The sequence below is a fragment of the Capra hircus genome, assembly GCF_001704415.2.
Source record: "Capra hircus breed San Clemente chromosome X unlocalized genomic scaffold, ASM170441v1, whole genome shotgun sequence".
Taxonomy (NCBI): domain Eukaryota; kingdom Metazoa; phylum Chordata; class Mammalia; order Artiodactyla; family Bovidae; genus Capra; species Capra hircus.
The window spans coordinates 17,264,712-17,278,201 of record NW_017189517.1 but is presented as its reverse complement, the minus strand read 5'-3'; the positions used below and the strand labels follow the sequence as shown (position 1 = coordinate 17,278,201).

The 13,490-nt window shown below is 44.6% G+C and overlaps 1 protein-coding gene across 1 annotated transcript in view; it reads left to right on the top strand.

The window, feature by feature from the left end:
• Positions 1 to 13,490, top strand: part of TENM1 (teneurin transmembrane protein 1) — a 986,510-nt gene that overhangs the window by 936,188 nt on the left and 36,832 nt on the right. The window contains exons 27-28 of the mRNA XM_018044162.1: positions 5,014 to 5,380; positions 6,893 to 7,403. Of these exons, the coding sequence (XP_017899651.1) occupies positions 5,014 to 5,380; positions 6,893 to 7,403 (878 nt within the window). The remainder of the gene's footprint in view (positions 1 to 5,013; positions 5,381 to 6,892; positions 7,404 to 13,490) is intronic.

The following is a 13,490-nucleotide window of genomic DNA, read 5'->3' as shown; positions in this document are numbered from 1 at the left end:
GGTCTCCCTCCAGACTGCCCCCTGAACTGCAGCCTAAGTGATCTCTCTAAAGCCCTAGTCTGACCATGTGAACCCTCGACTTAAATGATCTTCGCTGATACCTCAACACCCACAGTTCCAGTCTAAAGTCCTTAGCATACACAGTCCTTCATGCTTAGTGCAGTGGTTCTCAACAGGGACAGTTTTCCCCTCGGGGGACATTTGTTAACATCTGGAGACATTTTGGTTATCACAAGTCAGGGGAAGATGCTAGTTGCATTTAGTGAATAAAGACCAGAGATGCTGCTAAATATCTTATACAGTACAGGACAGCCCCCACAACAAAGAATTATCTGGCCACAAAAGACAATAGTGCCCCAGTGGAGAGACTTAAAATTAGTCCTTGGAAACGTGAACTTCATTTGCCGCTACTACCTACCTTATTTTATGTTCCAGCAATCCCAGGCTGTGGCGAACGCCCCACTCCCATATGGTTTCGTGCTTTCTCAGTACCTTTGCTTCATCCTTCAAGATGTTTACAAAATATTTATTTGGCTGCACCAGATATTAATTGTGGCACATGGGATCTTCAATCTTTATTGCAGCATGTGGCATCTTTAGCATGAGGGATCTAGTTCCCTAACCAGAGATCAAACCCAGGCCCCCTGTCTTGGGAGCTCAGAGTCTTAGCCACTGGACCATCAGGGAGGTCCCATTCTTTAAGACTGCGTTTACATTCTCTTCTAGTAATAGCAGTATTGCCCCAAACTTCCTCCTATGTGTCCACATGTCACCCTAGGCATGTGTTCTTTGTGGCAATTAACCACGTTATATTGACATGACCTATTTCTATATCTACCTTCCGTCACTTGAACTGTGAACTAATCAAGGGCAGGGACCTTTCTTATTTACCTTTATAATAGTGCTTGACACAGAGCAGGCACCCACAAAGCCTTGAACTGAAAGAAAACAAATGAGAAAGAGGAAGATAAATCACTCAATTGCTAGTGAGCTTTGACCTTCTCAGCAAAAAAAAAAAAAAGGTTGAAATCAACCTTTAGAGTAAAGGGAAGGCCAGACTTGGTGAGAAGAATATGAAGAAACATGTCCATTCTTCTAGGTGAGAAATCAGAAAGCAGAAAGGCTAAGAGCCGACATCTGGAAATGGGGATATTGATAGTTTCTTTCTCAAGTGATTACTCTAAGCATATAAAGTAATAATCCATGTAAAGAGCCTGACACATAGGAAGCACTCAATAAACAGTAGTTACTTTTATTAAAGGCTCAGATGAGTGGGCCTGTAATTTTATAGATGTTATTGATTAGGACCAGTTCAAAGGAAGGGGCAGCACCTATTTATATTTTTAAAGTTGGTCAATTTAAAGAAAAATATTAAGTCAATAGTAGTGCAAGTAGTGGACGGCTAAGGCAAAATTCATGAACCTGTGATGTGCACAAGTGAAGTCTGGGAAGCAGAGCTGAAAGGAAACTATGTTGTATGGTAACTGGGCTAGATCCCTAAAGGTTTGTGACTTTGAAACCACTTTGCATGTTAACACCATTTCCTGTCCCTTACTTTGTCCAGACCCTGGTCTGAGTATCTCACATCCCCATCTCAATCAATCCACACGGTCTCTCTTAAAGGTAGGTAGACTCTCATTAGCTTCTTTTTCTTGTGGCAGATGAAGAAACCAGAGACTCATAGGAGATACCTCATTTGCCAGGATTACACACTAATATGCCTGGAGAATCCTCAGGACAGAGGAGCCTGGTGGGCTACAATCCATAGGGTCACAAAAAGTCAGACACAACTGAGCAACTGAGCATGCACACTAATATGGGCAAGAACCGGCCTTGAAACTGCTAAGGAGAGCCCCAGTGAACTACTTATGGTCTGTGTCTACAGTGTGGGATGAAGTTTATAGCTGAGAAATTCTCTAGTTTGGTCTAATCACAGGCTCATATTCAGATATTGCTGTTACACATGGATTTTCCCCTATAGGAGCCTGCTGCTTTATAAACTACCACTTGGGTCAAACTTAGCTTGTTCTTTCAGCCAACCACGGGACTGACTGACCTGAGAGCCAAGTGCCTTCAGGGCACATTTTCAGTTAGCAGAGGAAGACGTGGTGTTGTCAAGGCTTGACATGCAGACCGAAGGCTCCTTTCTGCTCAGGGTTATTTCTCAGGGAAGGTTGTTGGGAGATGGGCATATTCCACCAGCTGGCGGCTACACCAGTGACCTTTACTGCTAGTTTAGCTTAAATACACTTTGACATTTCAAACAAATTAATGTATTTTTACAAGGTGGGGCAATGACCACAAATTAGGCCAAATGGTTTGCCTGCAAGCTGGGTCACAATGCAAAGATCCCAGAACCTCACGACTGTCCCTTCAGCTCTTTCTGCTGCTAACACCCCCAAAGAAATGTTTCTTTCTGTCCACTTGGACAAATGCCAACAGCCCTCAGGGGTGAACCTTAGCCCCACCTCAGTAGTGTGTGATTCGGGGGTTTCTCTGCAACTAACAGCTGCTAATTCTGACTGCTGGAGTCAGTGCAAAGACTCCATCCTCTATGTTAGGTTTGTATGTTGTGGAAATGCCTTGGTACAAACCACCAGTTCCTTTAAAAAATTACCTGGAAATGGGAGTATTTAACATGAGAAAGATATAAAAGGAACTAACAACCTAAGAGAGGTGAAAAGGTTCAGTTTCTGAAAACACAGGCCCCAGACTACTAAGTAGCCACACATCTTTCATCTGAGGAGGTTTCAGAGACTAGCTGCCCAGCCAAATCAAATGGGAATTAAAGGGATTCTGTGTAGCTGATACAGAAAGTGTCTCAGAAGCACAAACGCCACTTTAGTCACAGGAAACTGCCAGAGGGAGACTTATTTGATGGAACAAAAGACAAACAGAGTAGCTGGTGTATTTTTGAGGTGATATTAAACCTAATAAACATGACACCAATAGTGTTGACTTAAATCAGATGGGGCGAGTTGGAGAATTTAACAGCTCATCTTCCAACTACCAGCCTTTATTTCGGAGGCGGCCTTGACAGCAGAGAACAGAGTCCAAACTGTGTCCTTCTCTAACTTCTGCCAGGTGTGTGCTGTCCCTGGCCTCTGCCCTGGCCTCAGCTCTCGGAGTGGGGATAATTAGAACGTCATTTCTGCCAGCTTTGTTTTTTCTGGGTCGCTGACTTCAGGCTTGATCCAAATAGGAGTGTTGGACTGAAATAAATTCATTTCCTCTTCCTCAGCCAACGCCAGCTTATTTCCTGGGGGACCATGCTCCATAGGCCCAGCACACACAAACAGCTTCTGTACCAGCCCGATGGTGTATATGGAGGTCCAGAGTGGGGGCCCACGGCAGAAGTGCACCATCTCCCTCTTCTCCCTCTTAGTTGACAGGGCACTGACATGCAAGGGCCTCAGACAGACGTGCGGAGGAACACATCACAGCAAACTGCTCTGGGAGCTGTTAAGGCTGATGTTTAATGTTCATCCAATGGCCTCAGTCTGAAAGGCTCTGTAGAACATGCATAACACAAGCTCGGCTTTATACTCCATTAGCATTCAAATTCCTAGCTGCCCAGAGGCATATGGTACTGACCAGAGAGGGCCAGCCCATGTCGAGACTGAGGGCACCTAGAGACAGGAGCACAGGTTGAGGCTTCTGGGTGTCTAGGGGAGACGCTCAGACACAGGGGGCAGAGAGCCCCAGGTGGTGCAAGAGGGGAGGTCAGAGACAACCCTTGTCTTTACAATGTCACCAGTTGCCCTCCAATAAGATACAGAATTAGAGGGAGATTTATCTCAGACTGGCCTTTGTCCACTTCATTACTGAGTGGAAGGCCTCTTCCAACTGGGAAATAGTGGGCCTCAGAATGTGATGACACCCCATATCTTGTTTTCAGACTTTCAGATTCAATGAGAAAAACAAAGCTTTCCTTGGACTTTCACTCAAGGCAGAAAGAAGAGCAGCTACATCACTGCTACTGTCTTGGCCAGGAATGGGGCCCACTCTTCTGCCTTGTCTAGCCATAAGACAAGAGAAATAAAGTACAGAATAAGTGAGTGGTGGAGTTGAGAGTGCACATAACGTAACGTTGTTCTCTGAGAAGTGCCCAGTGGTGAACAACAGCTGGTGGGCTGACTCCTGTGTGGAAAAAGGAACTAGGGTAGATCTGTGTTTGCTTGCCTGCGTGTCCCCAGTGCCCAGCACACCAGACCCCCCCCCCCAACATACACACACTCACATACACACTCACGCGCACACACCAGTCCTTTTGCTCCTAACTCCTTGATGTGTCTCAGGCTCCTGCAGTGGCCCAGGTGAGGGATGACAGTGGCCTGAATTAGGTTGGCAACAGTGGGGACGGGGAGAATTTGAGATGAATTTGAGATGTAGTAAGGAGACCCTTGAGAGTCCCCTGGACTGCAAGGAGATCCAACCAGTCCATTCTGAAGGAGATCAGCCCTGGGATTTCTTTGGAAGGAATGATGCTAAAGCTGAAACTCCAGTACTTTGGCCACCTCATCCAAAGAGTTGACTCATTGGAAAAGACTCTGAAGCTGGGAGGGATTGGCAGGAGGAGAAGGGGATGATGGGATGAGATGGCTGGATGGCATCACTGACTCGATGGACGTGAGTCTGAGTGAACTCTGGGAGATGGTGATAGACAGGGAGGCCTGGCGTGCTGCAATTCATGGGGTCGCAAAGAGTTGGACACGACTGAGCGACTGAACTGAACTGAACTGAAGGAGACCATGCTCTGAAAAGGGTCTTTCTGAAATTATAGGGAGAAAATAATTCACAGTATGTTGGAAATCCATAAATGGTAAATGTGTTTACCAGAACATTTAATCAACTGTCCTTCCCAGCTTTGCCAGATAACACCAACATTGCTGGAATTCGAGAGATGGGGCTGTTGCGAGGGGTGGGAGACCAATAAGCCAATTTATCTTTCAAGATAAAACTGCCCGAGAAAGATACTGTAACCTAATGGTGTGTGTTCTGTTCTTTTTGCAGGTGCGATTAGAGTGGCCAACAGACCTTGCAGTCAATCCCATGGACAATTCATTGTATGTCTTGGATAACAACATTGTGCTGCAAATTTCTGAGAACCGGCGAGTGCGGATCATTGCAGGGCGCCCCATTCACTGCCAGGTGCCAGGCATCGATCATTTCTTGGTCAGCAAGGTAGCAATTCACTCCACTCTAGAGTCGGCAAGGGCCATCAGCGTCTCCCACAGCGGGCTGCTCTTCATAGCTGAAACAGATGAGAGGAAAGTAAACCGCATTCAGCAAGTTACCACCAATGGGGAGATCTCCATCATAGCTGGGGCCCCCACTGACTGTGACTGCAAAATTGATCCCAACTGTGACTGTTTTTCAGGTATGACCTTTTTAGCAATTCACCGGCTCCCCTTCTCTGTTTTCAAAAGAAAAATGGGCATCGGAAAAGTCAAAAAAAGAACAAAAGTAGTCCTTGTAAACATTGGTATGAGGCAGTGGAGAAAGCAATGGATTGGCGGTCAGACAGCTTAGTATCCAGTCCTGGCTCTGCAGTTGAGTCACTGAGTGACCCTAGGAAAGCCATAAAACCTCTTCATGACTCATTCCACCTGCTGACTAGAGTGATCACATGTCTCAGTTATATCACCTCACTGTTTTGAAGATAAACTAGTATAATAAAAGTTTGGGTGCTCAAGAAGTTAGGACCGCTATCCAAATGTGACATCCCCATGTTTTTTGTACTTTAGAGAAAGGATAGCTAGGTAAAACCTGCACTTACTGATTTGGGTAAGGAAAAAATTACTTCTACTAAGTGACTGGTTTCCAGATTAATAATATGAGCTACTTGAAGCCCAAAGGGACTAGGAGCAGACTGCTTTGGGGATCCATGGACAAAATTAAATCTCACAATGGAGGGTTCTCAAGACATCAGTCTTCTACTTACATTTTTTTAATCCAAAATATTTTCATAACCAATAGTGCCCTTTACTTCCAATTGATAAGGAGGTAGGGACCAGAAAGAGCCTTTGCACCAAAACACAGAGTGGATATTTCAGATAGTAAATAGTCCTGTAAATGTCAATAGATGCATTTATTGCTGGAATGTGGAAATCCCCCCGTGCAACATGCAGCCCTATTAAACTGCTCATCTGGGCCCAAATGGTTCTTTTAACCTTTGTCTTTCCTTGGGACAGAGGAGTCAGGAGTGAGCAACTTGGTCAATAGGACTTTTAATCAATATTTCCAGTGTTTTCCTGGACAATTAGTTTTATAGTTATTTTGCTAATTGGTATCTTTCTTTCAAGGCAAAACTGGAATATTTATTCTGGTTATCAAATTTGATGTTCTGAGTCATTGTTGCACTTACAGACTTAGTGTACTTTGACAAAGTGACAATGAGAATTAACAAAAGAAAGGTTCTCTGGGCAGAGAAGGAATGGAAAGCCCTGACATAGATCCTATGAGCATGGACAGGCATAAGTCTCATGGATTTCCAGCCAGATTTGAGGTGGCTGTTATTATTTGCTGTTTTTGTATCCAGCAATACAATAGATACGGAACAGCAGGATTGAAGATTTCACAAAATTGGTGTTCACTGAGATCATTGCATCTTCTGTTCATCTTCAGTGGTGCTGACTCAAAAATTGTGAATAATGGACTTCAAATATCCAATTGGGGCACATGGAAAATGTTGGTTCACTGATTATTCCCTTTAAAATGATTCTTGGGAGGGGGGTAAATTCTTTTTTTTTTAAGTTTAATTTTTAATTGGAGGAAAATTGCTTTACAATGTTGTATGAAATGATTCTTGATATACAGACATTTTTTGTATTTGGTATGTTTCTAAAATGCTGTGATGACAGCTGTTAAAATCAGGGTCTTCCTTCCACAGGTGATGGTGGCTACGCCAAAGATGCCAAGATGAAAGCCCCTTCCTCCTTAGCAGTGTCACCTGATGGTACTCTCTATGTGGCAGACCTTGGGAATGTTCGAATTCGGACCATTAGCAGGAACCAAGCCCACTTAAATGACATGAATCTTTATGAGATTGCCTCACCTGCTGATCAGGAACTCTATCAGTTCACCGTCAATGGAACCCACCTGCACACCTTGAACTTGATAACGAGAGACTATGTGTATAATTTCACCTACAATGCTGAAGGCGACTTGGGTGCGATTACCAGCAGCAATGGCAACTCTGTGCATATTCGCCGAGACGCAAGTGGAATGCCCCTTTGGCTTGTGGTGCCTGGCGGGCAGGTGTACTGGCTGACCATAAGCAGCAACGGAGTCCTGAAAAGAGTGTCAGCTCAAGGCTACAATCTGGCCTTGATGACCTATCCAGGGAACACGGGGCTCCTGGCTACCAAAAGTAACGAAAATGGATGGACAACCGTTTATGAGTAAGTTTCTAATTCTCAACATGGACTCTTTTAGGTTTGTATTTGAAATTGTATTACAGTGGGAAAATGACTTAGTAATTGCTGGGTGTTACATGCTATTTTCTCCTAACAACCACAATAAAAAATAAATAAATAAAAAGTCAAGGAGAAAATTTTAACCCAACTCCTAGGGTTCAAACCCATTTCTCCAGGGCACTTTTGCAGAGCATAATAAGAAAAACATAGGCTGAATGAAGAATCAAGTGTGGCACTGCAGGAGACAGGAATGAGGTGGAAGTCCACGTACTCAGAAAAATTCACAGCATTGCTGGGAAAGCAAGAGAAATTTTCGTTTAAATAACAAAACTAGAAAGTAGTTCTAAAGTAGCAAAGAAACAGTGTAGTTTAACTGGTATTTATTGATCCCTGTGGGGTTTAATGAATGAATGAATGAATGCGTGCCCAGCCCAGTCCAGCCCAACTCAGTGTAAAATTGCTGTGGGAACTAGGAACGCAGTGGGCCATGAAGGCTTGTGTGAAGTGATGTGGGACAAATGCTCAAACTGGAGAGGCTGCTTCTGGGAAAAGTGGAGTCAAAACTCCAGTACAGGCTTGCACCACCCCCTCCCCGAGTTCCCCCACATAAGGCAGACTCCAGCACATTTGGGTATTCACAGACCAGGTCTCTGATAACTTTGTTTAATGGGGAATTTACACAAGGTGTGTCTGAGGGCAGGCTACTAGGAGGTGTCCTCATGGAAACAGAGACCATTGTCCTTGACTGTTAAGGCGGGGCAAACGTGCTTGAATGTCACCCTGTTTAGAAAGCTAGTTTGTGAACAGTCAGCAAGCGCCGTCCCCACGAAGGGAATTGCTGAAGTTTTAACCAATTTACCAAGTGAAAAGAATCAGTGGAGCTGAGCCCAGAGCCTGAAATGACATTCAAGCTGAGGAATGTGAGAAGCGAAGATATTCAGTATGAGGAATTCATGTGTACTCTTCCATGAGGACATGTGTGCGTGCATGTTAAGTGGCTCCTCTGTCCATGAGGATTCTCCAGGCAAGAATACTGGAGTGGGTTGCCATGCCCTCCTCCAGGGGATCTTCCCAACCCAGGGATTGAACCTGGGTCTTTTATGTCTCCTGCATTGGCAGGTGAGTTCTTCACCACTAGTGCCACTATATCCTTCACCTGGGAAGGATATAGAAATGGGGAAAAAATTGGTCCATTCCCATGAAAGCCTCCAGAGGAAAGGGACAAAACAATTGGTCTTCAAATTTTGGATCATATCCCAAAGAAATGCCACTTGTACAAAAGAGCTGGACAGCTATTTTAGTTTCACTTAGAAAAATATATTCACTTGTTTCTGTTGCAGGTGTTCCTCTATTTCTTGAAAAGTTTCTCTTACATCTTAATAAGAGTACTTAAAGCTACTATTCACTGAGGCATTACTATGTGCCAGCTCCTAGGCTAGGTGATTACATAAAGTATTTTCTTTGATCCCCAAAATAACAACGTGGGATCCATGCTCCTGTGATGCCTATTTTATGGGTGAAGAAACTGAGACCCAGAATGGTGAACTTGTCCTTATTCACACAGATGTTCAGGATTCAAACTCCAACTGTCTGACTCAAGAGCCCACATTCTAAAATATACTACCCTTAAGAAAGATGAAAGTTCTAATGAGGGATCTTTTTTTAAAAAGTCACACAAGATCACACTGCAGCTGAAATTAAACAAACAAGTATCTTAAAAGCTACTGGTTAAATTCAGTTAAGCAACCAGAAATGGCAGAATTATTAACTAGTTTTCAAAATAACCAGTTCAACCATTCATTTATTTATCAAATCACTCTGTATGTTTGAACTGTAGGCAGTTTTATTTGTTATTTATACCTCAGTAAAACTAGAGGAAAAAAAAAAAGAACACAAAGTAGCCAGTTTAACCGTTCATTTCTTTATGCAACAAATATTTGCTGAGCACCTGGTATGTATACCTGGTGCTGGGGATAGAGCCATGAGCAAGACAGACAGCAATCCCTACCTCCACAGCACTTGCACTGTACAGAACTTCAGATGATGGTAAGTTCTGTGAAGGAAATAAAGCCGGGTAAGGGGGAATCAAGATGTGGAGGCAGAAGGGGGTTTTATTTTAGGTTGGGTGGTCAGAAAAAGTGAAACTGTTAGTAGCTCAGTCGTGTCTGATTCTTTGTGATCCCATGGACAGAGGAGCCTGGCGGGCTACAGTCAGATGTTCTTAATACAAAACATTAAAATATTTTACATATCCACTCTAACTATTTATAGCACCAGATGTTTAAAAGTGGAGGGCAAAGTGAAAGTGTTAGTCGCTCAGTCGTGTCTGACTCCTGTGATCCCATGAACTGTAGCCAGCCAGGCTCTTCTGTCCATGGAATTTTCCAGGCAAGAATACCGGAGTGGGTTGCCATGCCCTCCTCCAGGGGATCTTCCTGATCCAGGGTCTCCTGCATCGCAGGCGGATTCTTTACCATCTGAGCCACCAGGGAAGCCCCTGGGTGATCAGGGAAGGGCTCATTAAGAAGGTGACATTTGAGTAAATGCCTGTAGGAGGTGAGGGGGTGAGTATATGGGTGTATGGTCGGGGGGAAGGGGAAAAACCTTCCCAGCGGGGTGAACAGCAAGGGCAAATACCCTGCAGCAGGAGCAAACCTGATGTGTTCAAGTAAGGCAGCCACTGTGAGTGGAGTGAGCAAGCATAGTTGGGAGAGGAGATCAACAAAGTGGCTGGGGCCACTTTGCGTAGGGCTTTGAAGGCCTTTGTAAAGACTTTGAGTAAAAGGTAGAACCATTGGAGAGCTTCGAGGAAATGAGTGACATAATCAGCCTTACATGTTTAAAGAGTTGCTCTGCACAGAAAACAGACTGTGTGGTGGAAGCAAAGGAATGTAGTGGAGGGAGGACGATACTTCAATAATCCAGGCAATGTGGTGACTTAGACCAGGGAGTGAGGGCAGTAAGTGGTAATAATCAAAATATATTTTGACAGTAGAGCTATCAGGATAGACAAATGGGATGTGGGGTGTGGGAGGAAAAAAGGGTCAGAAATAACTCCAAAGTGTTTGACCACAGCAAGTGGGTGTTGAACTTTCCATTTACCAGGATGGGGAAGACCAGGCAAGGAGTAAATGATAGAGGGTGGGAGTTCAGGGTCAGCTACAATCAGTTTAGACATCCAAGGGAATATAGCAAGTTGGCAAGTGGATATACACGTCTGGAATTGAGGGAAGAGGCTGGAGATTTGAAATTTGGAGATCCAAATTTGGTATCCACTAGTGTTTAGATTGTATTTAAAGCCATGATATCTTCATGGCAAAGTGAGTGTAGTCAAGGAAGGAAAGAGATCTGACGACGGAACCAGGAGCCCGCCAATGATTAAAGTTGAGTATATGAAAGGGAACCAGTAAAAAAGAGACTGAGAAAGTCTAGTGAAGTAGGAAGAAGACCAGAAGAGTGGGATGTCCTGGAAGCAAAGTCAAACAAGTGAGTCAAGGAAGGAGAAGTGATCAGCTGTGCCAAATACTCCTGATAAGTCAAGTAAGATAAGTGCTGAGAGTTGACCACTCCATCCAGCACACTGTGAAGATCATTGTTTACCTTGACAAGAGCAGGTGCTGTGGGCAATGGGGGACAAAAGCTTTAGCAGAGCAGGTTTAAGAGGGAGTGGACACACATGTCTTCATAGCAGTGTTATTCAGAATAGTCAAGAAGTGTAAAGTACCATGTCTATCAAGTCACGAATAGCCAAACAAAATGTGGTACATCCATACCATGGGCTATCATTAATCCATGAAAAGCAATGAAGTTTTGGTACATGCTACAGTGTGGATGAACCCCAAAAACATTATGCTAACTGAAAGAAGCCAGACACAAAAGGACAAATATTATATAATTCTGTTTATATGAGATGTCCACAAAAGGCAAAGTCATACAAAGTAGGTGAGTGGTTGCCAAGAACTAGGGAGAGGAGTGAATGGGGAGTGACTGCTCTTGAGTACGGGGTTTATTTTGAGGGTGATGGAAATGTTCTAGAAATGGTGCGGATGGTTGCACACGTTGTCAATGTATTGAAAGCCACTGAATTGCATACTGAGTACTTTAAAAAGTATTCATTTGTTTTTGGCTGTGCCAGGTCTTCTTTGCTGTGTGGGGGCTTTTCTCTAGTTGCAGCGAGTGGAGGATACTCTGCAGTCGCGATGCATGGGCTTCTCCTCGTGGTGGCTTCTCTTGTTGCAGAGCGTGGACTCCAGACTCTCAGGCTCAGGAGGTGCAGCTCCCGGGCTCTAGAGCACAGACTCAATATTTGCGGCACACTGTCCTAGTTGCTCTGTGGCGTGTGGGATCTTCCCGGACCAGGGATTGCACCCATGTCTCCTGCAGCGGCAGGTGGATTCTTTACCATTAAGCCACCAGGGAAGCCCTACTGTGTACTTTTAAATGATGACTTTTATAATATGCTGATTATATTTCAATGATAATAGTAATGAGAGCAACTGGGAGGAGAAAGTTTGGAGACCATGAGTAAAGAAGCCTTCTGAGGACATTTCTGTAATGAAAAGCAGAGAAATTGGAGCAGAGGGGGATGGAGTAAAGAGGAGAGAAATATCAGTTTATTTGTATGCTGATGAAAATGATCCAATGTAGAGGGGGAAATTGATGATGTGGGATAGAGAAGACAGTCTGTGGGTCCATGGTGGCATGGTGATGCAGGCGAGCAGGATGCTTAACAGTGAGTGGAGCTCAGGCCTATCACCAGGACTCGGCCGGCAGTGAGTAAAAAGGCAATCTAATGTCACTGTTGTTGGGTACGCTTGAGGCATTAAGAGATAAGAAACATGGGCATTCACGTGGGGTTAGCATGGGATTTTTATGGCCACAAAGAGACATTAGAGGTCATTTGACAAATAAGGAAATGGAAACCCAGAGTAGAGGAATAACTTGGCCATTCCCTTTGCTAGTTGGCCAGGTCTAGAGTCAGTCTTTGAGCTTCTAGCCCAGTGCTCTTTCTACCACCATGCCACTGCCTTCCAGAAAAACAAAGAGGACTTGGAATAACAAGAGTGACCATTGGAAGTCTGGGGAGCTAGAAGATTGTGCTGCAGAAGCAGGACAAGAGGAATGGGAGAGCTCCAGGGAAGAGAAAGGGAGGCTGAATATCCATTTCTTCCTTCTCCCACCTTCTAAATTCCAGCTAGCACTATGCCGAAACCCTCTTGACCAGGTAGCATCTGTGGAAGGTTCCTCTTCATCTTGAATCAGTGTATTCTGTCCCCAGTGGAACACTGCTCCCATCCCTTCTTGCCTGCACACATCAGAATGAGCAATTTTCCAGCCTTCAAATGGAACTCATTCTTCCCACAGTCTATGCTGCACAAGCCCCAACTTCTTTCACTTTTATCCTCCAGCACTTTAGCCAGTCCTGAGCACTGACTTGAGTTTTTCCTTGTCCTTCTGAAGCTGGGGAACACAGAATCGGACCTACTCTTCCGGTCAGGGATAGAGCCATGCTGGGGTTGGGAGAAAGTGGTCTGGGGAATGATGCTCTGAGATGAAAGGCAGGCTGCCTTCTGTGGCCAAAAGGGGACAAATCCTTTGCCAAGGTGAACATCAAATTTCTCTTCTGAGATGACAAACAGAAAAAGAGAAACAGAAGCAAAAGTTGGCAGGACGAACGACTGCCGCAGAGAAGTAGCGAAGCCAGTCAACCATTCAGTGTTCACCGATCTGCAGTGACGCTGAGGAAGAATGACACGAGTGACCCTGAACAGCGTGGACAGTCCAAATGGGATTTTACAATGTATCTTGTGCCGTGGTAGTGGGTGGGCTTGTCCTGTGTAGTGTGATGTTGTTTAAATAGTTCATTGCTTTTCCTAATTCCGTTTGCCTTGGACCAGAATCAAAAGTTGCACACCCCACGTATTAGTACTTGATCTCCACCGCCCCTAAGTGTCCTGAGTGTCAGGGGAAAGCTGACCACAGAGAAACAGCTGATAGGGAAGTGATTGTCAAGGCAGGAATAGGAACGAGGCAGGGCTCGTGGTCCCAGGGGCTCGGGGACTCCTGATTGCG